Source organism: Euleptes europaea, chromosome 14 (genome assembly GCF_029931775.1).
Source record: "Euleptes europaea isolate rEulEur1 chromosome 14, rEulEur1.hap1, whole genome shotgun sequence".
In the NCBI taxonomy this organism is placed as follows: domain Eukaryota; kingdom Metazoa; phylum Chordata; class Lepidosauria; order Squamata; family Sphaerodactylidae; genus Euleptes; species Euleptes europaea.
The window spans coordinates 31,698,398-31,720,896 of NC_079325.1; the positions used below are offsets into that span (position 1 = coordinate 31,698,398).

The 22,499-nt window shown below is 43.4% G+C and overlaps 1 protein-coding gene across 1 annotated transcript in view; it reads left to right on the top strand.

Annotated features, from left to right (window-relative positions):
• The window catches only part of ANTXR1 (ANTXR cell adhesion molecule 1), a 149,470-nt gene extending 128,151 nt beyond the window's left edge, over positions 1-21,319 (top strand). Inside the window, exon 18 of the mRNA XM_056860417.1 lies at positions 20,912-21,319. Within this exon, the coding sequence (XP_056716395.1) occupies positions 20,912-21,211 (300 nt within the window). The 3' untranslated portion in view covers positions 21,212-21,319. The remainder of the gene's footprint in view (positions 1-20,911) is intronic.
• Positions 21,320-22,499: the final 1,180 nt, after the last annotated feature.

Below are 22,499 nucleotides of genomic sequence, written 5' to 3' on the forward strand. Positions count from 1 at the left end.
CCTCCCCCCCCTTAAAATAAGTACCTTTTATCCCAGAGGATGTGGCACCACTACTACCACCCATTAATATAAAAAGCTCATTAACAGGAATGGGAACTGGAGACTTTTAATTATAGTGGGTCCCACTTGTGGTATTTTATACGTGTCTCTTGCGTTTCCATTATAAACGTTGCTGTTTTTTTTCAGGAATTTACTAGCCAACTATAAAAATGTGTTTCAACCTAAATACTGGCCATGGGGGGATCTTTAAGCTGTCAGAAAACTTATGTTTACCTTTTTTGCCCTCCCCTCCACTGTTTATCTGTTGTAGTTGTTTTTAATGTCTGTTTCAAGCTAATGACACCGTTGCGTAACAAAGATGTGTAAAAGAAGTTTCTTTTATTAGTAGCTATTTTGTCTGTGTGCCCTCCGTTGTAGAATCCATGCCAGATGAAACTACCCAGTTTCAGGGACAAAGGGCAAAGGCTCCTGGTCACATTTGGATGTGACGGAGCTGGTGTTTGTAGAGAGAGAATTCAAAGATTGCTTTTGACAACAGGGACACAACGATTAAGCAAAACGCTGCCTTTGCAGGCTGTCTTTCATCCTTAAATGAAGCTATTTTCCAGTCTCCGCTGTTGGTGCTGAAATTGTCGTTCAGTTTTAGATTTATGCTTTTATGATTGTAGCAAGAACTGCTGTTAATTATCGTTTTGCTTGATGACAGTGTTTTGTCTTTTTAAAATGTTGAGCCTGTGTTGTGTGGGGCATTTTGAAAAATGCCCAGCATGTGGGCAAGTAAATGCTGACTTTCTACATATATGGTGGTGCTGTGTAAGAGCAGGATGTTTTGGGGAAATGGTTAAAGTATGCTATCTGTTGGGTTTGATAGTAAGCTAAAAGAAACAATTGAACTTGAACACATGAAGCTGCCTTATATCGAACCAGACCCTTGGTCCATCGAAGTCAGTATTGTATCCTCAGACCTCTTCAGGGTCTCAGGTTGTTTTGCTTAACCATGTAACATCAATACCACAAGAATATAATTGTGTAGCCCTTTATTTGTCTACAACAGCCAGGTTAACATTTGCCAATGTTTGGAAATGTAAGTTGCAGCTGCAGAGATGAACAAGAAACTAGGGCATCCCCCTGAGATGCACTAGGGATGCCCTGCTATTTTTTTAGGAGTGAGTTTTTACAGCGGAACTCGGTCTAATTGTACCGCAGGGCCTGATTCTGGTTGGCACCACTGCAGCGCAGAGAGGAGAGGTGTCTCTCAAAGGCAACAGTGCTCTACCCTTGAAAGTTTTCATTGCCCTCTCACCTAGTTCAGCCCTCAGCTCTTAGAGGGTGGTGGCTAAGTTCTATGAAAGTGAACGTGCAAGGCTACAATTGCAGTACACATAGGAGCCCGTCTTCCAAGGTCTCTGAAGTGCAAGATCGCACAAATGCGTTCCTGTAGCTCCTAGAAAAACATTTTTCTCAGTGTCTGAGGTCTCTGTGGGCGGGTAGAAGGGGATTTGGTCAGACACTCATCAGATCTGATGGACAGTCCGAAGGAGAACAATCCTGATCTAATTGTGAAATTCAGTCTAAAGTTTCAGAAATAGCCTTACTAACCGCTACACCACACTGGCTCTCCTTCTATGACAAACAGTGCAATCCTATCCGGAGTTATACTTTTCTAAATCTGTTACAGCCCATTCCTGACCTTAAGGGCTGAAAGTCCTTAGGAGGCGCGCAGGGGCCCACGCCAGCATCCGTGCCCCGTGTGCCAGCACCCGTGCCCCTTGTGCCTGCAAGACTGGCACAGATGCTGGCATCGGGCCTCTCAGTGCAGTTCTGGAACACCAGCTCAGCTTCCCGCTGGCTCCCTGACAGCCCCAGGGGGGCTTTTAAGCCGGGAACGCCCCCTTTGCCCTCACCTCGATGTATGCCACCTTTTAGGTGGTGGCACCTCCAGCCACTGGCTCAGCCCTTCCCCTCAGGAATGGGCTGTTAAAGTCAGTGGGCTCACAAGGGTATAACTCTGCTTAGGATGGCACTTACTCTTTCTCTGCCGCCATTAGAGTATTGGCGAATATTCTAGGATTCCACAGAGTTTCGGCCAGTGACCACAAAGAGTTCACAAGCAAACGTTAGGCTGCAAGTGTTTAGCTCTAAGCAAGAGCTGCTCAGTTTGGGAACATTCTCTTAAAACATTTAACAGCTGGTAGAAAATCTGATCTCTAACAAGTCTTATAAGCACCCATTTCGTAGCTGTGTGGGTGTCTCAAAAGAGAGCGGCATGTGAGTGGGACAATGTTATATTATCAGGCACAATGCCAGATTGCCCTGAAGTATACCACCTGTTGTATTTATTGCTCCTATGAAATTCAATATATGTAGAATTCATAACATATAGTTTTGTTGTTGTTTTTAATTAAGAGGCTCGGGCAACTGCGGAGTACTGTGTTCATATGTGTGACATTGCTTGCCAGCCTTTTACTTCTTAAAAAAAGGCGCTTCAGTTTTTAAATAGCCAAGCTGCTCCACATTCTGATATAAGGAGCCCCATGTGCCCCCATTACAGGAAGGAAGAGGTGAACACCAATAGCTGGGATCAAGTAGGCCACATCTTGATTCAGGGAACCTCGCAATAACACATCTGTTAGCAAGAGAATATAAGAGAAGCCATGCTGGATCAGATTAATGGTCCACTTGGTCCAGCATCCTGTTTCAACCAGATAAGGCCTTCCAGCGGGGCACAGAAGGCAATGGTCTTCCCAGTATGGTTGTCCCCTCAGCACTGGTATGATTCCAGCAAATCATTCCAACACAGCCTTTACCACCAACATACCCTAAACAGACCGTAGTCTAATGACCCAACGACATATTACATTTTTAAACAAATTTGTTTGGGCTTTCTTTGACTTGACTGTCATTGCATTATTTGCCTTCTCTGTGTGCTGCACATGTATTTATTGTGCATGCAGCCGCCTAGTGAGGCAAATAATGCTCCCTGGGACTTTTCTGGGTAAAGAAAAGAGCACAGGTGAAGGTTGAATCCCCCCCTCCTTCGGTGTTCTGGTACTGATCCAAATTAGGCCCCTGCAGCACTTGGAGGACTTATTTCCAGCAGCTGCCATCTGACTGAGGGCAACAAAAGGCCAGTTAATTAAAACACATATAATATCTAGTTTGGCCCTGAGAGGCAGAATGGCCACCCTAAGGCTGAGCTTCTTGGCAGCCTCTGAAGGAGCCCCACACTTGCGAAGGAGAGGAAAGGATGACCTCGCAAAATCACCATTCCTTAAAGAGCCTACTAGCCTGGCTCTCACAGCTCTCCTTCTCTTCTCTAGGGAACCTCTTGTTTTAAGGCAAGACTCCATCGCCGAATGTTAGCTCTTGTGAGACTTCAGTGATGGAGGCCCCAAACCTGGCAATGTGAGTCTTGACTGGTTCCACCTCTGCTCCCACCCCCAGTCATTCTCTCCCTCTCTGGTTGCTTAGATGCAGAAGAAGAGGTGGACTAACATCAGAGAGTGGAGGTGCACTATGAATTGGAAGCAAAACTCGTGCATATACTCCCCAAAAGTGTTTGTGAAAGCAGGAAGTGTCCATTCCTTGTATTTCTGCATGATTCCCTTTCTGGATTGTGCATCTTGATTGGAAAGAGACTAAGCCAGAGAATTGCCTCATGCAGAGATGCAATGGGCAGCCTCCTCTGCATGCAGGCCAGGAACAATTTAATGATTGAAACAACACTCATTGCTAAGATGCACAAAAAACTATTTCTGAGACCAGCAGAGAGTTACTGGAAGGAAGGCCAGAGCAGTGAATCATACAGATGGACAGCAGGCCACTTATCTCTGGGTGGGTTGTTTGGATTCACATTGGCCTTGAATTATTATTGTATTCATTAGTCACAAGACACCAAGAGATCTCTTGTAGGGTTGCCAACCATCAGGTACTGCAGGAATCTCTGGCAATAACAGCTAACAACACTGACAATGCTAGTGAAATGACAAGGTGTATTTGTGCATCACAGAATAGCAAAGGATTAACAAATATTTACAATAGATACAAAAAAATTATTTCCATAGTCCACATAGGTACAAAGTTCCAAAGAACTGCTGCAATGGCAATGTTGCAAAGGCTCTTCTTGATTAAAGGTGAACAGGAAGACAATTGTTTCTTTTTTCTTCTTCAGTTCCGTTCAATGTAATTTCTCAATCCATGCACACAAGTACATCCAAATACGATTCCTTTTCTCCCATTCAGGATGAAAGAGCAACTTTCATTCTTGTAGTATCCCACTGGGAACAGTTCATTTACTAGAAACGTCAGTGCAACTATGCAATCGATACAATGAATCCTGTATTGGAATTTACTTATTGAAATTTACATAGTTGCTCTTTCATCCTGAATTGGAGAAAAAGAATCATATTTGGATGTACTTGTGTGCATGCATTGAGAAATTACACTGAACGGAACTGAAGAAGAAAAAAGAAACGATTGTCTTCCTGTTCACCTTTAATCAAGAAAAGCCTTTGCAACATTGCCATTGCAGCAGTTCTTTGGAACTTTGTACCTATGTGGACTATTGAAATAATTTTTTTGTATCTATTGTAAATATTTGTTAGTCCTTTGCTATTCTGTGATGCACAAATACACCTTGTCATTTCACTAGCATTGTCAGTGTTGTTAGTGCAGGAATCTCTGGCAATAACAGCTATCTTCCTTACCTTAGGTATCAGTGCAGAGGTGTTTATTTGGGTTGCTCTAACCACCAGGTACTAGCTGGAGATGTCCTGCTATTACAACGGCTCTCCAGCTGATAGAGATCAGTTCACCTGCAGAAAATGGCAGCTTTGGCGATTGGACTCTATGGCATTGGAGTCCCTCCCCTCCCCAAACCCTGCTCTCCTCAGGCTCCACCCCCAAAACTTCCAGCTGGTGGCAAAGAGGTTAGGGACCCGGAAACCCTGATCTCTTGGCACACAATAACTGAAGTCGCAGAACCAAATATGTATTAGTTCTAGGTGGACAGAGCAAAACGAAGTCTGCAAACATTTGAGCAAAAGGCAGTCAGTGAGCAGCCTACGAGGAAATGTGCTGAGCCCACAATAAACATAATTTCCTTTAACCGAAGGGCAGCCAGGAGGGCTCCAGAGGACCTGCAGAACTAGACCCAGTTATGGATTAAACCATTCCATCCAAACAGCTGTACAAGACATGGAAACTCTCCCTCCTGTCCACTGGAAAAATTATTCTGCAAATCCCCCAGGCTACAAGATTTCATCTGGTCTTCTCCACACACTTTTTTTCATAAGAACTAGAATGATGCCGAGACTCTTTGGAAGTTGGATTCTGAGGTCGATGCTATGTTCTGTTAATTTTCTGCCCTCTTGAAGAAACATGATACAGATAATCTATTACCAAGGCCTATCCCCTTATTTAAAATGGAAGCAGTTATGCACTTTCTGCAAAGAAATCTGACTTACCATTGGGCGTGGGAGGATGTGAGAAGGGGAGAGGAGAGAGTGAATAGGAGAATCCAATTTCTCTTGGTGCAGGATCAAACTTATAATGTTGCTTTGAGGGGTAAGCCCCAAGTTTCAATATCTTCTTCTTAGGGTTGTCACTGTCAGGTCCCTTTTCACCACTGGTAGAAGGTTTTTGGGGTGAAGCCTGAGGAGGACAGGGTTTAGAGAGGGGAGGGACTTCAATGCCATAGAGTCCAGTGGCCAAAGCGGCCATTTTCTCCAGGGGAACGGATCTCTATTGGCTGGAGATCAGTTGTAATAGCAGGAGGTCTCCAGCTAGTACCTGGAGGGTGGCCTTCTTCTGAGAAGAGGATGTTAAATCCCATTTATAGCAAACCTGGATGACATGTTCACTGTGGGCTTCATAAATCCGACTACATCGAATAATGTAAAATGCATATAGGGCCTTAATGTGAACAATTATCATTTTCTTAAATATTTTATACAGTTAAAGCAAAAAAAGTCCACACAGGGAGTTAGATTCTGCATTGCTTATGCAGAATCCTAATAACATTAGGCCTACTTACAATCTTTAAAACAAATCTGCGCATGTCAGAGTTTTTTTTAAAAAATCAGCTCCGCCCCTGGGAATGCGCCGGAACGACCCCCCACCCCCACCAGTGCCGCTGTTCTCTTCTGGGATTTAGTTCCCAGAGAGGCTGTGCCAGCGGGGGAGCCCCGCGCAGCTCTGCAGTGCCCAGGCACTGACAGGAATGTCCCCTGTGCCAGCGTAAGTGTTCCTTATTACGTGATAAGAAGAAGAGTTGGTCTTTATTTGCCGACTTTTTCTACCGCTTAAGGGAGACTCAAACTGGTTTATAGTCACCTTCCCTTCCCCTCCCCACAATCCAGTTCACCAGATTAGCCTCCACCGCTCATGTGGAGGAGTTGGGAATCAAACCCGGTTCTCCAGATCAGAACTCCAGCACTCCAAACCACTGCTCTTAACCACTACACCATGCTGGGCACTTGCGCTAGTGCGGGGTCATGCCGCCTCCAAACCACTTTCAGGGCCCCCCTCAAGAATGTGCTCTTAACCTCATGCCAAAAAATTGATGGATTGGGAGCCAGGCGAAGGGTTAACTTATGAGGCTTGCTTTAACGGGAGTCTCCTTCAGTCCTTGCAGCCCTGAAACCATCCCAGCAAGACTGTGTACATTTACGGAGTCTCTGGCTCTCGTGGATGGTTTTGCAGGATTTGGAGCAGGGTCCTACCATGCTTCTCTTCTCTGCTGTTGCTGTAGTTCATTTCCTATTAATGTGGCCGTGGAAAAATTAACCCAAATATTGGCTGATTGCCTAGAATTTTATAACCCTCAGGGCAAAAGTCATATTGACGGATCTGTTCATGGGTTACTTCAGACTAAGGTTTCCAAAGACAAAGGTTCAAAAAACAGCATAGAGCCTAGTCTGGGCTCCTGAATTTTCCCCTTGGGTAGTTGCAGGGTGGCGAACTCATAAAGCAGAGCATCACAATAATGTTCAAGGAATGCAGTTCTTATGATTTTAGTAAGTTTTGTTCTTCAAAAGAACAGCTTTTAAAGCTCCTAGAAGTCCCAGTACAATAAGAACTGTTGACTCATTTATAAGTGACGCAACCCAGTTTTATAAACTTTGCAAACCCTTCTATGCTTATTAAAAGCACTTTATTATTCTGATATTGAGGCCAAATTAAGTAGTTAAAAACAAGATGTACTTAACAATGACTCAAATTAAATGAAATTGTATTATGTGTTACTGTTTTTAGCACGGGGACAACTGTACAAGGGTAATATCTAGGCAGGGTTGGTTATCATATATCAAATAGTCAAGTGTGGGCCCAGTCTGCGGATACTTAAATCTGTGGATTGGGCCCACATTGACAGGAAACAGATCATTCTGCAAACTTAGGGGATCCTCCAGGTTTGCAGAAAAATCTGAAAATGGAAAAAAACACCATTGGGGAGTTAAATTCCCCCCCCCCAAAAAAAGAGTGTCATCTGTACACACACAGGCAAAGGTCCAGTGAGCAGCTGCCAGGGGGTCAGGTGAGCTGCCGTCACTGCTGAGATAGCAAAGCTGCTGGGGGAAGGTGGGCAAGTCACTGCCACCAAGCCACTGTGAAGCTGCCAAGCAAGCCACTGCTGTTAATGCAGAAAAGGAGAGTGATGGGGTGCGGGAAGGTAGAAAGAGAGAGAGAAAGTGGTGGGATGAGGGAGGCTGAAAGAGGGCAGGAGTAACAGTAGGCATGGGAGAGAGAGAGAGGGGGAGACAGAAAGTAAGAGAGCAGGTGGAAGGAGGGAGAGAGACACTGACAGAAGTGGGGGGAAAGAGGAACAATCAAAGGTTGGGAGAATGGGACGGCAAGTTGTTTACTGGTCCCTGCTTGTCAACCCATATTTTGAAGGGTTCTTACAGAACCCTAATCACTCTTCCCTTGAACTCAAAACTAACTGGAAGTATGAATAAAGAAATATACACTGAATTTGATCTTAACTATTATATTAATATAGAGTGGCCATTGTATAGTTACATGAAACTTTTTACTCTGTTGGGATCATACCTTGGATGTACAAAGTTTAGTTTTCTGCTGTCCATTATCCCTTTTTAATGAAACCCATACATTTATTTAAGGGAGGAGAATGTAGGGTTGCCAGGTCCCTCTTCGCCACCGGTGGGATATTTTGGGGGGTGGAGCCTGAGGAGGGTGGGGTTTGGGGAGGGGAGGGGCTTCAGTGTCATAGAGTTCAATTGCCAAAGCGGCCATTTTTCTCCAGGTGATCTGATCTCTATCGGCTGGAGATCAGTTGAATTAGCAGATCTCCTGCTACTACCTGGCAGTTGGCAACCATAGGAGAATGTAATGCCTCAGAACAATTGACCCTTTATTGTAGGAGATTACATGGAATATAAAGTGGCACAGGCTTGGAGGGACAGTATTTTTAACTATTTTTTTTTATTTTATAAAACAATATAAACAATAGCTGTAAATAACTGCACGTTTGTGAGGTCAGTTGGGACCCCACATGTGTAGAGGAGTTGAACATTTTAAAAAACTGTAAAGGGATGTTGTCCTTCCTGATCTGTTTCCTTCAAGAGTTTTCTAGATTTTTTCTCCCTTAAAATTAAGCTAATTTACCCGAATTGCTGTGTGTCATGGTTTCCACAAAGAATCCTGTGGTTCAGTAAAGCTGCTGAAAATTCACTGTGCTCCTACAATTCCCAGGATTCTCTAGGGAGAAGGATCAGTAAACCAGTTTAAGCCTGTGATATACCTATGACCTTAGATTATGGAAGAAGCATGTTTAGGTTTCTACAGTAAAGCCACTTATAATCATGAGCACCCGGCCAGGATGTTTCCTTTTCTCCAAAATATACCAGAATTTCATGCAAGTAAATGTTGGAGCCAGTCCTAAAACAGCAGCAACTGCAGCTTTCTTTGAGGGTAAAAGGCCAACCGTGTAGGATTAGCACAAAGGAGATCCTGGATTAATTCCTTTAAAAGCATCTCCGATCCAGCTTCTCTACACTTCCTCTTTCAGTTATTTGGCCCTCCTGTTCCTTGTGGCGTACAGTCTTTATCTATGTGCTTGTCACATTTTCAAGTGGAAAAAAGCTATTAGCTTTAATCTATTCAGATAGTTTTATAACTTGGTAAGGAATGGGGGTTGGAGACCCAGACTGCTTCCGCACCGAGGTTTTTCTTGGTTGTGGCTTCTTTGAGGCACCAGGTTGGCCACTGTGTGAACAGACTGCTGGACTTGATGGGCCTTGGTCTGATCCAGCAGGGCCTTTCTTATGTTCCTTTTCCTCTGCTTCCGAACTTAAGCACTTTTACACAAGATCATGCTCTAATCATCACCATTCTAGATGTTTACCACCCTCAGCATGCTGTTTCCCAAGCCTTTTTTTTTACTCCAACATTTCCGGAAAGAACATATTTATGATGCTATGAAGGCACACACTGGCAAAGGTTCCATTAATATTGGTGCCATTTTCCTGCCATCAGCCCCCCCCCCATGGCTGCCATTTTGTGCCATAAGTGCATTTCATTGATGCTGGGCTAGTCTGTTATTGCTGTACCTCAGTGTTCCTAGATGTTAAATGGAACCAATATCGTTTAAGTCAGGGGTGTTGAACTCGTTACGAGGGCCAGAGGTGACATAAATGCCACTTGGTTGGGCCAGGCCATGTGTACCATAAAATTTAATTCCAGGTACCGGAGATACGAACTTTATAGAAGACACAGGCAAAACCAATTAATGATCTTATTTTTTAACTTAAAATACAAATATGCTTAAAACAATAACACTCTTACATATTTTATTTTATTTAACAATCTTTCTTTTATTTAACAGCCCAGATCAGGAGTGGCGGGGGGGGGGTGCTACATCGGATGGCTGACGGCCTGATAAGAGTTCTCAAGGGGCCGGATTCGGCCTTCGAGCCTTATGTTTGACACCCCTGATTTAAGTCATACGCAATATAGTGTATACATGTCTGTATATTATATGCATTTGATTTGCTGCTTTTGTGACATAGAGCTGTCTGCTTGCATGCAACTTGTGGCACATTTGAATGTGGATTTTGTTGGCTCTGCTTCATGAAACATGGAACCCATCTTTTTGGTACAAGGTTGGGTTTTCCTGAAGTGTTCCCCATGACTAGCAATCTTTCTCTGCAAAGCGTGACCACAGGAGCATTAGGTGTGCGCTAGATTTCATAGGGGGTGATCCTGGAAACCCGCAGGTCTGGCCAGTGCCCACATGAATTGCCTCAGAGCGTCTTTCACAATCCTCTACAGCATGGCAGCTGCGTGAATGTAAAAAGCTTCCCTAGAGGAGAAAATTTGTCCCAGAACCATTGTTTAGAAGTGAACCATCACCCTAGGCTCTCCAGGTTGATCGCGGGAATACTTTTGTAAACAGCTATGAAGTCTAAGGGAGTTTACATTGAATCTAGTGTTTATGAATTCTGCCATTTAAGATTTCAAACTGAAGGGAGAGTGAGAAGAATTTCATATGCCTCAGTAATCCAAAATCAAAAGGGAAATCATGTCCCATAAAAAAAATTATTGGATTTTAATTGGAACTATGTTTGAGTTCCCGTTTATCGTTCTTAAGATCCCAATCGAATACTTCTTCTAGTAAAACACTTGGATGAACATTTATTCCTGGCTAAGTTTCACCTGGCTGCTCTCGCTCTTTTTATTAAACCCTTGGACATAAATGCAGAAAATAAATATGCTTGGAGTGATAGTTTAAATGTTGCTTGAATTGCATTGCAGGAGCCAAGGCAAAAAGAAAGAGGGAGAGAGAGGGAGAGAGATCCAGGTAGATAACTTGGCTTCTCGGTCAGGCGAAAAAAGAGAGACAACAGTGAACAAGTGAAATCAAATTATCATTAAACAAGCCTGGAATAAAAGGCACTTAGCCAATGTGCTTGTCCTAGTTAAAAAAAATTTTTAAAAAAAGAGTTGTGGCACTTTGAGGAAGGACTAACACATTTATTATGGCGTGAGCTGTCAAGCAGAGATTATTACATCAGCTCATTCACTCTTTCCCACCCAATACAGACTTGGCCAACTTCTGACTCTGTTCTCAGACCAGCCCTGTGTTTTGGGCAGGCTCTCTTTGGAGCTCCTCATGCCCATGCTATTTTGGATTTCAAAAGTGTTTCTTCTTTTTTCACCCCCCCTTTCCTATTTGCGTGTGTGTGTAAAGTGCCGTCAAGTCACAGTCGACTTACGGCGAACCCTTATGAGATTTTCAAGGCAAGAGACGTTCGGAGGTGGTTTGCCATTGCCTGCCTCTGTGTTACAACCCTGGTATTCCTTGGTGGTCTCCCATCCAAATACTAACCAGGGCTGACCCTGCTTAGCTTCTGAGATCTGATCAGATTGGGTTATACTATGCTGCCTTCCCTCCCTTTCCTATTAAGGAACTCTTTTCCTTCTTTTTGTTTGGGCTTATCGGCCTCCCTCCACCTCCCAATGACTGAGGCAGCAGTTAAATCAAGCAATACTGGGATCCTTTCCCCCTCCAGTGGCTGAGATTGGGACAGGCTCTGAACCAAATGTCAGTTCTACTTGATGGATGAATTAGAAGGCTGTATATGGTCTTGAAAGTTGCTGCTGTTGGGTGGCCCTAGAAATGCATTAGTATTGCATATGAAAAAACGTTGGGAAAGCACTTCCACAAAGCATTATCTGCTGCTTCTGATTGGAGGAACAGCTATATCTGCAACTTTGGACGAAAACGCATGGTCGCTTTATCCTCCTTTAATCCCTGTTTTAGCCAGGATCGAACGCACATTAGGCGAAACGCATGCGTTCGATCCTGGCTGAATCCTGGCTGAAACAGGGATTAAAGGGAGGATAAAGCGATCATGCATTTTCGACCTTTGAGTAGGGAGATCATCCAAGGAAGAGATCTGTCGGACCACCTTCCGGCCGTTGTTTTGTATCATTCACCAGGCAATATGGCTGAAGCAGCCTTTTGAGCACAGGGTTTCTTAAAATCTGGCCTGAGTTCAGTAGCTGACCCTAGGGATGGTACTGCTGTGTTACATCTCTGATGTTAAAGATTGCATTCTTGTCTGGGAGGAGAGAAAAAGACTTACCATAAACTCCCATTCTTCACATGTCCAGCAGATAAGTCTCCACACCCTCTGGATTTAGGCTTGGTCCCCTGCGGGGGAGGTAGAGAGACTTCACAGGGCTGACCTCAATCATTCATGCCTCTGAGGGAAAAAAAACCTCTTGTTTCTCTGTACAATATTTGATTTTCAAGTTACCTCTGTTCATTTTAGCATTATCTTATGTTATAAGGGATTCTGTTTGTATACAGTTGGCTTGAGGAGCCCCTATATTGGATGTTCTGGACCTGTTGAGGAATAGTTAGTATAAATCAAATTTCCTTTCAGGTAATTGTACTGCTCAGTTTTCTGAAGGATTCTCCCCTTGGCAAGGGAGCAATTTTACCTGACTTGAAGTGGTGAGGTGTTTGTCACTGGCTTAGTGGGAATACATTTGTAGGCAATTTCTGGGCTCTGCCCATCGGAGACACAGATTTTGATTTTACTCTTGAGGAATGGTCTAGGAAAAGAAGAGTTGGTTTTTATATGTCGATTATCCGGGCTGTGTAATCGTGGTCTTGGTATTTTCTTTCCTGACGTTTCGCCAGCAGCTGTGGCAGGCATCTTCAGAGGAGTAACACTGAAGGATCAGTGTCAAGTGTGTAGGAAGAGTAATATATAGTCAGGAAGGGGTTGGGTTGAGCTGAATCATTGTCCTGCAAAAAGTATCAAAGGTAATGTGCTAATTATTGTCCTGTAAGTATCAAGATAATGTGCTAATGAGGGTGTGGTATGTTAAAATGGAACCATTGTATCCTGAAGTGATCTGTTAATGTGTGAAATCCAAAGCTAATCTGCATGGCTATTGTTGACTGTAGTCTTTGTTAGTCTGGAGGTTTTCAGGACAGGAAGCCAAGCCTTATTCATTCTTAAACTCTCTTATTTTCTGTTAAAGTTGTGCTGATGTTTATGAATTTCAATGGCTTCTCTGTGCAAACTGACAAAATAGCTGGTAGAATTGTCCAGTCTTTCAGTGTCTTGGAATAAGACCCTGTGTCCTGTTTGGGCCAGTCCATGTTCAGCCACTGCTGGTTTCTCAGGTTGGCCAAGTCTGCAGTATCTTTCATGTTCTTTTATCCTTGTTTGTATGCTGCGTTTTGTGGTCCCAATGTAAACTTGTCCACAGCTGCAAGGTATACGATATACTCCTGCAGAGGTGAGGGGGTCTCTTTTGTCTTTTGCTGATCGTAGCATCTGTTGTATTTTCTTGGTGGGTTTAAACACTGTTTGTAGGTTATGTTTTTTCAAAAGTTTCTCCATCCTATCAGTGACTCCTTTAATAAATTACAAGAATACCTTTCCTATGGGAGACTGTTTTTCCTGAGTTTTCTGATTTTTGTTTGGTTTAATGGCCCTTCTGATTTCATTTCTGGAATAGCCGTTTGCTAGCAGTGCGTGATTTAGATGATTAATTTAACAAAAGCCATGCAGATTAGCTTTGGATTTCACACATTAACAGATCACTTCAGGATACAATGGTTCCATATTAACACACTACACCCTCATTAGCACATTATCTTGATACTTACAGGACAATGATTAGCACATTACCTTTGATACTTTTTGCAGGACAATGATTCAGCTCAACCCAACCCCTTTCTGACTATATATTACTCTTCCTACACACTTGACACTGAGAGACACTGTCCTTCAGTGTTACTCCTCTGAAGATGCCTGCCACAGCTGCTGGCGAAACGTCAGCAAAGAAAATACTAAGACCACGGTTACATAGCCCGGATAACCTACAAGAACCAATGAACTCTGACTGTGAAAGCCTTCAACAATATTTTTATATGCCGACTTTCTCTACCACTTAAGGGAGACTCAAACTGGCTTACAATCACCTTCCCTTCCCCTCCCCACAACAGACACCCTGTGAAGTAGGTCGGGCTGAGAGAGCTTTAAGAGAGCTGTAACTTGCCCAAGGTCACCCAGCTGGCTTCGTGTGTAGGAGTGGGGAAACAAATCCAGTTCACCAGATTAACCTCCGGTGTTCATGCGGAGGAGTGAGGAATCAAACCTGGTTCTCCAGATCAGAGTCCTCCACTCCAAACCACCGCTCTTAACCACTGCACCATGCTGGTGGTTAACTACAAAAATCTAGCATAACTACAAAAATCTGGTGTTAATTCAGAGCTCTTGAGCTCCTGATCTTTGCGATGTGTTATTATTGGAAACTACTTGTCCTTAGGCACATGAAGTTCCTGAGACATTTATTTAGTCTCACCAAAATTATTTTCTGTTTCCCTCAGAATTCCCTAGGTGTATTGCTGGAGCAGTAGCCTCCAAATTTACTTTGCACCAGGCAGAATTTGGCAGCAGATTCTCATTGTTTTTCCTCTTGACATGAGACAGCTGATTATCATCAGCCTTGCACGACAGCCTGGCTGATATTCTCGGAGCAGGGCCTGCTTTCCTCCACCGAGTGCTTGAGGCTTTGGCAGACGTTTTTTAATAGCCACAAGGAATGATATCGTCATTGGCTGGCTAGCGAATTGGATCGAAACAGCGCTGGGCTTCTTGAAAAAGAACAATAGGCCTGCGTCTCCTCCTCTCCAGCACCACAAATGCCAATGCTTTTATCAAATCTGTCTGAGTTGGGGATGGGGGACGACGACACAGAGATTGGATGTCTTTTTTCCTGATATATTGTGTATGTGTTTGTGACCTGCCCTCTGCTGGAATGCAGAGAACCACACAGATTCAGCTTTATAAAATCAGATATACAATAAGACGGTTGCCTGCCTGGGGACAATGACTCAAACCATGACAAAAAATTCAAATACCGGTATGCATTTTGATTTCCATTTGCTCCAGCGTAACCTGATTTGTTCTGTTAGGAAAGCGATCAAATGAAAACAGTCTCTTTGATATGGCAATATAGTGAAATGATGCTAGGTGAGGCCCTGTATGACCACCTGGGCAGCATCTTCCCTCTGCAACCTGCTCAGCCCCTCACCACCGCCATGTGGCAATGTACCCTTTCTCGCTTGGAAGAGGAAGGGAAATGCTCTAGCCATGTGGTGAAGAATAGGAGTTTAGCATAAATCAGATTTCCTTTCAGATAATTCTGTTGCTTGGCTCTCCAAAGGATTCTCTCCATGGCATGGCAAGGGAGGCATTTTACCTACCTTGAAGCAGTAAGGTATTTGTCCATGCCTTGACAGAACTGCTTTTGTGGTCAGTTTCTGGGTTTCGTTATGGCTGCCAGTAGGAGACACAAAATTTGATTTTACTCTTGAGTAGTGATCTAAGGAAAATCTTAACCACAAAAAATTGGCATCCTGGCCTCTCCAACATTGGCATTAATTTAAATACCCTGATCCTGTTCAGAAAAAGAAGAGCTTTTTCTGGGACAGTTATATTAGCAACCACTATGGTCTCAGTCTGGGAAGTGCAAAACATCAATGACAACTCCTCCGTTCCCCTCTCACCCAGAATTTCAGCCCATGATTTGAAGAGATCTTGCACTGTCATGAGGGCAACCTGGTTAACATTGGTGTACATGTGGTAATGTGATTAAGGGGAGACATGATAGAGGTCTATAAAAAAATGCATGGTATGGAGAAAGTGGACAGGGAGAAGCTTTTCTCCCTCTCTCATAATACTAGAATGCGGAGTCATCTGCTGAAGCTGGAGGGTGAAAGATTCAAAACAGATAAAAGGAAGTACTTCTTCACACAATGCATTGTTAAATTATGGAACTCCTTGCCCCAAGATGTGATGATGGCTGCCAACTTGGAAGGTTTTAAGAGGGGAGTGGACATATTCATGGAGGATAGGGGTATTCATGGCTGCTAGTCAAAATGAATACTAGTCGTGATGCGTGCCTATTATCTCCAGCATCAGAGGAGCATGCCTATTATATGAGGTGCTGTGAAACACAGGCAGGATGCTGCTGCAGTCATCTTGTTTGTGGGCTTCCTAGAGGCACCTGGTTGGCCACTGTGTGAACACACTGCTGGACTTGATAACCCTTGGTCTGATCCAGCATGGCCTTTCTTATGTTCTTAACAAGGGAAAAGGGAGGAGGGGATTCATTCCAGGGAGGGGAGAAAGGAAGAGGCCAGTGGAAAGTGTGTGTTCTTGAGGTGATCGTTTTCAGGGAGCTGGCATGCCTTCTGCGTGGGCCACAAAACAGCAGGCAAAATCTCTAAAGCCCTAAAACAACTCTGTGTGCTGAATGCCAATTAAAAGGGGAGTGGGCATGGTCCTTTTTTTTTTTTTTTTGCTCCTATAGCACATCTTCAAAGAGTTCATTCCATGGCCTTGGGGCCACAACAGACAGGAGTTTGCTCTCCTACCAAGGAGCTAATCCAACTCCTTACATTATTGGGACATAAAGCAGGGCAACCTGCTAGGCTTGACTACAAATAAGGAGTTCTGTAACTTCAGGGGCAATGCCCAGATACCAGGCTTCATTCTAGCATTCATCTCAATAATGTTAGAAATGGGCATTGTTTTTTAAGAGGAAATTTTTACAGGAAAACAAGCTTGCCCCAGGTCTGTATCCATACAGACATGCCATATTAAGCCCCAAACGTAAATTTAGCAATGTTTTAAGGCCCTGGTAATGTTTTAGTTTATAAAAGTGAGGGATCTGCAAGGACCTGTGGGGATGGTCTCATTTCCCCCCAGAACCTGTTCCTCATACTATTTCCTTCCCCCCTTCTGTTAGCAGCCTCCATAGCCTTCCTCTTTTTCTCACTTCCTTCTTTCCCACCCACTCACTGATCAAACAACATTTATCCACCCCTTCAGTCTTCAGCTTTCCCTCCTTCCCTTCTCCTGGAAACCTCTCCCCTTTTTTCCCTCTCCCACCTACCGTACCTAACTATCCTCTTCTGTTCTCCCTCTTCAGCTTTAACTTCTTTCTCCTTCCCTTTCTTCTTTCCCTTCCCCTTCTTTTGCATTTTTCATTCTCCCCTCTACCTTTGACTGAAAGAAACTGAAACTTGAAGCCTCAGCAGTTGTGTTTGCCTAGCAATCCCGAGAATGACCACTGAGATTAAAGAACGTACACTCTACGGATGTTTCTTCTATTATTTTGTGGGTTTTAACCACCAAATTGCCCTGACCTGGATGGGCCAGGCTAGCCTGATCTTGTCAGATCTCAGAAGCTAAGTAGGGTTGGCCCTGGTTAGTACTTGGATGGGAGACTACCTAGGAATACCAGGGTCATTATGCAGAGGAAGGCAATTGCAAACACCTTGCCTTTAAAATCTTACTGGGTTGCCATAAGTTGGCTGCAACTTAATGGCACTTTACATACACACATACAACCACCAATGTAATTTTCTTTAAAAAGATTTCAGATTTTCCTGCAAACCTGGAGCTTCTCCCAGGTTTATAGAAAAATCCCCTCTGTCCATCCCTGGCCCCATGGTGTGGATTTTTAAATCCACACTCCAGGACCAGTTTCAGAACTAGATATAATGATATATTGTATCTATGTGTGTGTGATGGTGGGGTTGTTTTTCTGCACAAGTGGAAATCTTTAGAAAAAATGAAACATCAACTGACTGTATAACCTCGTATTGTCTGTATAGATGAGCAAAGACTCTCTTTGTGGTGGTGTCTTGGAATCAAATTATTAAATTCAACCACATTCTGCATGTGTTTCCAGCTAAAGTTACCATATAAGTGATTCTTAAATGCCTTTTACCCTGTTCTTTTGAACAAAAGCACAAACCCTAGGTGTGAGTGCCAGTTTGGACTGCTCCTCAGTTCTACTGTTGTTGCGTTTTGTCATGGAAATCAGATCCAGATTTTTAGCATGTGGGAGAGGAGAAAAAAATTATTCGATTCCCATGGATTTTAAGACCGCTTCCAACACTGCACCTGTCTTTCTTTGTAGGAAGAGGCAGAAAAATAAAACAAGTGTTTAATTCTGAAAGGAGTTCATTATTTTTTTTGATAAATATTAATAATATAGCACCATCAGCACTTATGCTGCCAACCCCCTCCCCCCAAAGGTTCCTGGACCAAGAATCTTACAGTCTGAAATTTTATAACTATGAGACTGCAGAGGAAGACATAAAGGATGAATTGATAGTTCTGTGGATTGAGGCATTGTTTCCTCGGTCTTTGATTCTGTTTGTTGGTTAGGCCCTACTGCGGTAATGGGTGGCCCTGTTTTTAACCAAACCAGGCAACCAGATCTACTACCATGTTTTTGTGCAAGTTATTGGGGGGGGGGGGTGCCCAGGGACTGAGATGGTTAAAATAACTCATGTTCTGTAGGGTTTAGCCTAGTTGATTAAGCACTTAAATTAGTTCATTAAAAAAACAACCCTCTTGGCAGAAAATGCTTCTGATTATTGGGCAGTTTTTTAAAAGCGACGATTATTTTATTTGTTTAATTCGTTCATTCATTATTCACCTTTCTGACAGAGTCTCAAGGCAGATTCCCAATTTTTTTTAAAAATGCAGTTAGCCATCATAAGGCCCTTAATAAACAAAGCATCAGGGCTATGTCTACAAAATAAGGTGACAGTGCAAACAACAATAAAGTCCAAGAAATGGCATACCATAAACAATATGGAAATAACTACAATTTTATGCACTGTTCTGTATTTATAGAACTTTACAAAAGTTGTGAATGTCAGGCACCCTCTTAGAAAAGGTACTGCCCCTGCTCAAACCAAGGGAATTCCCTGTCCAACAGGGTACCTGCTATGATGGATGTCATCTAAAAAAACACACCACAGTGTGCTTTTTTAAAATTAAAAGTATTGTATTGTTCCTAAGCGGCTTATGCAGTTTGTCTAAAACTCATATGATGAATACTTTAATATTACTTTAAGTGGGTTCCTGATCTGTCACCAAGAAATGCAATGGTTTGAGCACAAAAATTACTTTACAGTTGAACTTAGCCTGGTGATAGAAAAGAGTAGTCCATTAGCACCTTAAAGACTAACAAAATTTCTGGCAGGGTATGAGCTTTCATGAGCCACAGCTCACTTCTTCAGATACAGCTAGAATGTGATTCCATCTATCCTTAAGTAGAGATGAGTGAATTAGACACATAATGGCAATGTAAATGTAAAAAGCAATGTAAATGAAATTTACATTAGCAGGCGTGATTGGATTAGGTGTGATATGCAGAGGGGTAGTAGGCATGGAGAAGTCAGCATTGGTAGTGAAACAGGAAATCCCAGATCTCTATTAAGTCCTGGAAAATGCATAGTCTTGAGCTTCATTATTAGTTGTAATTCAGCAGTCTCTCTTTCTAATCTCCCTTTGAAATCCCTTTGCAAGAGAACTGCTACTCTTAAATCAGCAACTGAATGTCCTGGAAGGTTAAAATGTTCCCCTACTGGTTTCTGAATGTTGTGGTTTCTGATGTCAGACTTGTGTCCATTCAGTCTTTGTTGCAGGGACTGGCCTGTTTGTCCACTGCAGAGGGTGAGACAGTTTTTTAGCCTGGTGAGACAGTTTTCTTCCCATTTTACGGGTGGTGAGTTGAGGTTGGGAGGGGAGCATGCTAGAGGCCATTATCTGAGTATCTGGTTGGTTGGGAATGGAACCCCGCTTACCCAGCTTCTCCGCTCAGTGCAGACTGTGAAGGCACTAAGAAAACCTTTGGAGAAGAAAGCATGGCTTGCTTGTGAATACAAACACTGTCTGATTCCCGCTGTCTGGCTCTGTTTATGGCAAATGTGCCAAGAGATACCATATTCAGAAAATGTTGTAGGGCCAGAAAATGTTGTAGGGCCAGAAAATGTGGCTTTGTTGGAAAGTGTCCCGTTATCTAGGGCTGTGTGTACATTCCATTAAACAAACTCAGAATTTTGTACCCAGAAGGTTGTGAGCTGATACCAATATGCATATTGATTTTCTCTGCTTGGCACCATTTCTTCTAATAGGCCGGAGGTGCAAAAAACTATGACGCACCACAGCCCTGCAAATATTCAGCCACCCTCCTAGCTAGGGTTGCCAGGTTCTTCTTTGCCATCGGTGGGAGGTTTTTGGGGTGGAGCCTGAGGAGGGCAGGGTTTGGGGAGGGGAGGGACTTCAATGCCATAGAGTCCAATTGCCAAAGCGGCCATTTTCTCCAGGTGAACTGATCTCTATTGGCAGGAGATCTCCTGCCACCACCTGGAGGTTTCACTTTCCCCACACTTATGTACAATTGCAGCCTACACACAGCTTGTCTCTGTGGGGTCTTAACAGTAGCATCTCCTCCAAAGCTTAGAGTAGCCTTTACATCCCTACGCTTTCAAACAATGCCAATGGCTGTATTGGCCAGGCGTTATTGCCGAATCTGAAAAGATCAACGTTTTTGTATCTGTGGAACGTCTGCTCTGGAGGACTTATACCCCTACCTATTTGAATATCTTCTATATGTGGAACCCAGGGCTAAATTTCTTGCCAAGCTGGTTTCTGGCCTAAACACTTGTCCTAGTGCTGAGAAATTAGTATTTTTGTTAAAAGATTCTGATGTTTGTTTCATATAGGACCTCACTATATTTTCTGGCGGCAAAGAAAATAAGGTCCAATATGGTTGCTAAGAGAGCTGATTTTAATGGTTGCTAGGTCTTATTGGCCGATTGGGACTCCGCTGCAATTTTAAATCATTATTGCTCTGTATGCATCAATTTAGCATAGTTTTATTACATATATTATTAATCTAGCATTTTATTAACCTAGTATTTTTCCTTTTATTATATATTTGTGGCATTGTTGATATTTTTGTAATGGCCTAAGGCTATATGCAAATAAACTATTCATTCATTAAATAGTATCTCTATGCTGAGTGATCTCTCTTTTTCTTGCTTCTCTTTCAGGGTCGTTGCATTAATTTCACCAGAGTGAAGACTTCTCAGGCTCCTCCAAAGTACCCGCTCAACAATGCATATCATCCCCCCTCTACACCCCCTGCCCCAATTTATAACCCTCCACCCCCTGCCCCCATTTATAACCCTCCACCCCCTGCCCCGATCTATACCCCGCCACCACCTAGCACACCCACACCACCCACTCCATCTCCACCTTCCACCCTCCCACCACTCCCACCTCCTCCTCATGCTCCACCCCCCAACAGGGCTCCACCCCCTTCAAGGCCCCCACCTCGTCCTTCTTTCTAAAGAGCAAACCCACCTCTCCCAGAAGCATTTCTCAAGCCATTTTCAGCAATACTGTACCAATTCTGTTACCGGGTGGCTTTAATATTCTGGGCGACAAGATAAGCAAGCCACTTTTTTAAAAAAAGAAAGAAAAGAAAACCCTAATCAGTCAGCTGGAATGCTGAAATCACTTGCGTTAGGTTCAAAACAAATCTCTCCCATTCAACACTTCCCAAAAAAGGGGGGATCTTTTGGGTGAAAATTAGCAGGGAACAATGTTACTGAAAACCACCAATAGCCCCTGTGCATATCACAGTTTACAGTCATCATGTTACTTCCTGTTCATACTGAGAATGGATATTCCTCACATGAATGGCGGGAACCGCAGGCTAAAACCCTAGCTGTAAGGACACCAACCTCAGTAGCTAAAGCTGAGGCCATTCCTATGAGTCACGTCTCTGTTGCTGGAGCCTTCCATTACATAGAAAGGATATGCACGCAGGGCTGGATTTGATATGTTACTGCAAGGAAGGTGGTTAACACAGTGAAATGTCAGTTGATTTAAAGGAAGAGCAAGGAAAGGATCACTAAAGCGGGAGATTTTTGGTGCTTCCTCCTTTGAAGAATGTGAAATGAATTAAAAGCCATTCTTCACAATGTTCTCAGTTGCCAGAAGACCAAAGGAGGCAGAAGACTGTTGAGCATGAGAAGGACAAAGCATCTCATTCAGTGACATCACTTGGTACCAAGGGTATGATGGCCCTGCCCACACAACAAGCAGTCAATGAAATTTTCTGGAAACATTTCTAGAATGCCTGAAGAGGACCCCAAGAGCATGAAACTACGGCCACTGCACTTTTGAGTAGGCCTAACAGAGCTCCCAGATATAGTTTCAGATAAGCTCTTAAAAATGTGTGGCCATTTGGGTGACGCTCAGGACCACATGTGATTTCTAGCTGGCCTGGGAAACAACATTGACCAATGAGGGGGAGGACAGAGTAAAAGGATGATCCTTGGGTGCACCAGATACGTGTGGTCACAGGGTGGGACTGTGGCAGGGTTTGGCTTGACGTGACTTCTTAAAGTCCCTTCAGTAGTTGTACGCAGAGTCGTAAAACCATTGTATGGTGATGTCACTAAAAGTAGAGTTTTTAAGTGTATTAGCGCATACTGATCTCGTGGGTGGTGTAGTATGTGTCTAGACAGAGAATGAGTACATCCTGGTTCAGACAGACTTTTCTAGGGCATGTTGAGTGAGTTGCAGTATAAAATGTGCATTCAGACAGAATTGCAAGGGTGAAAGACAGTG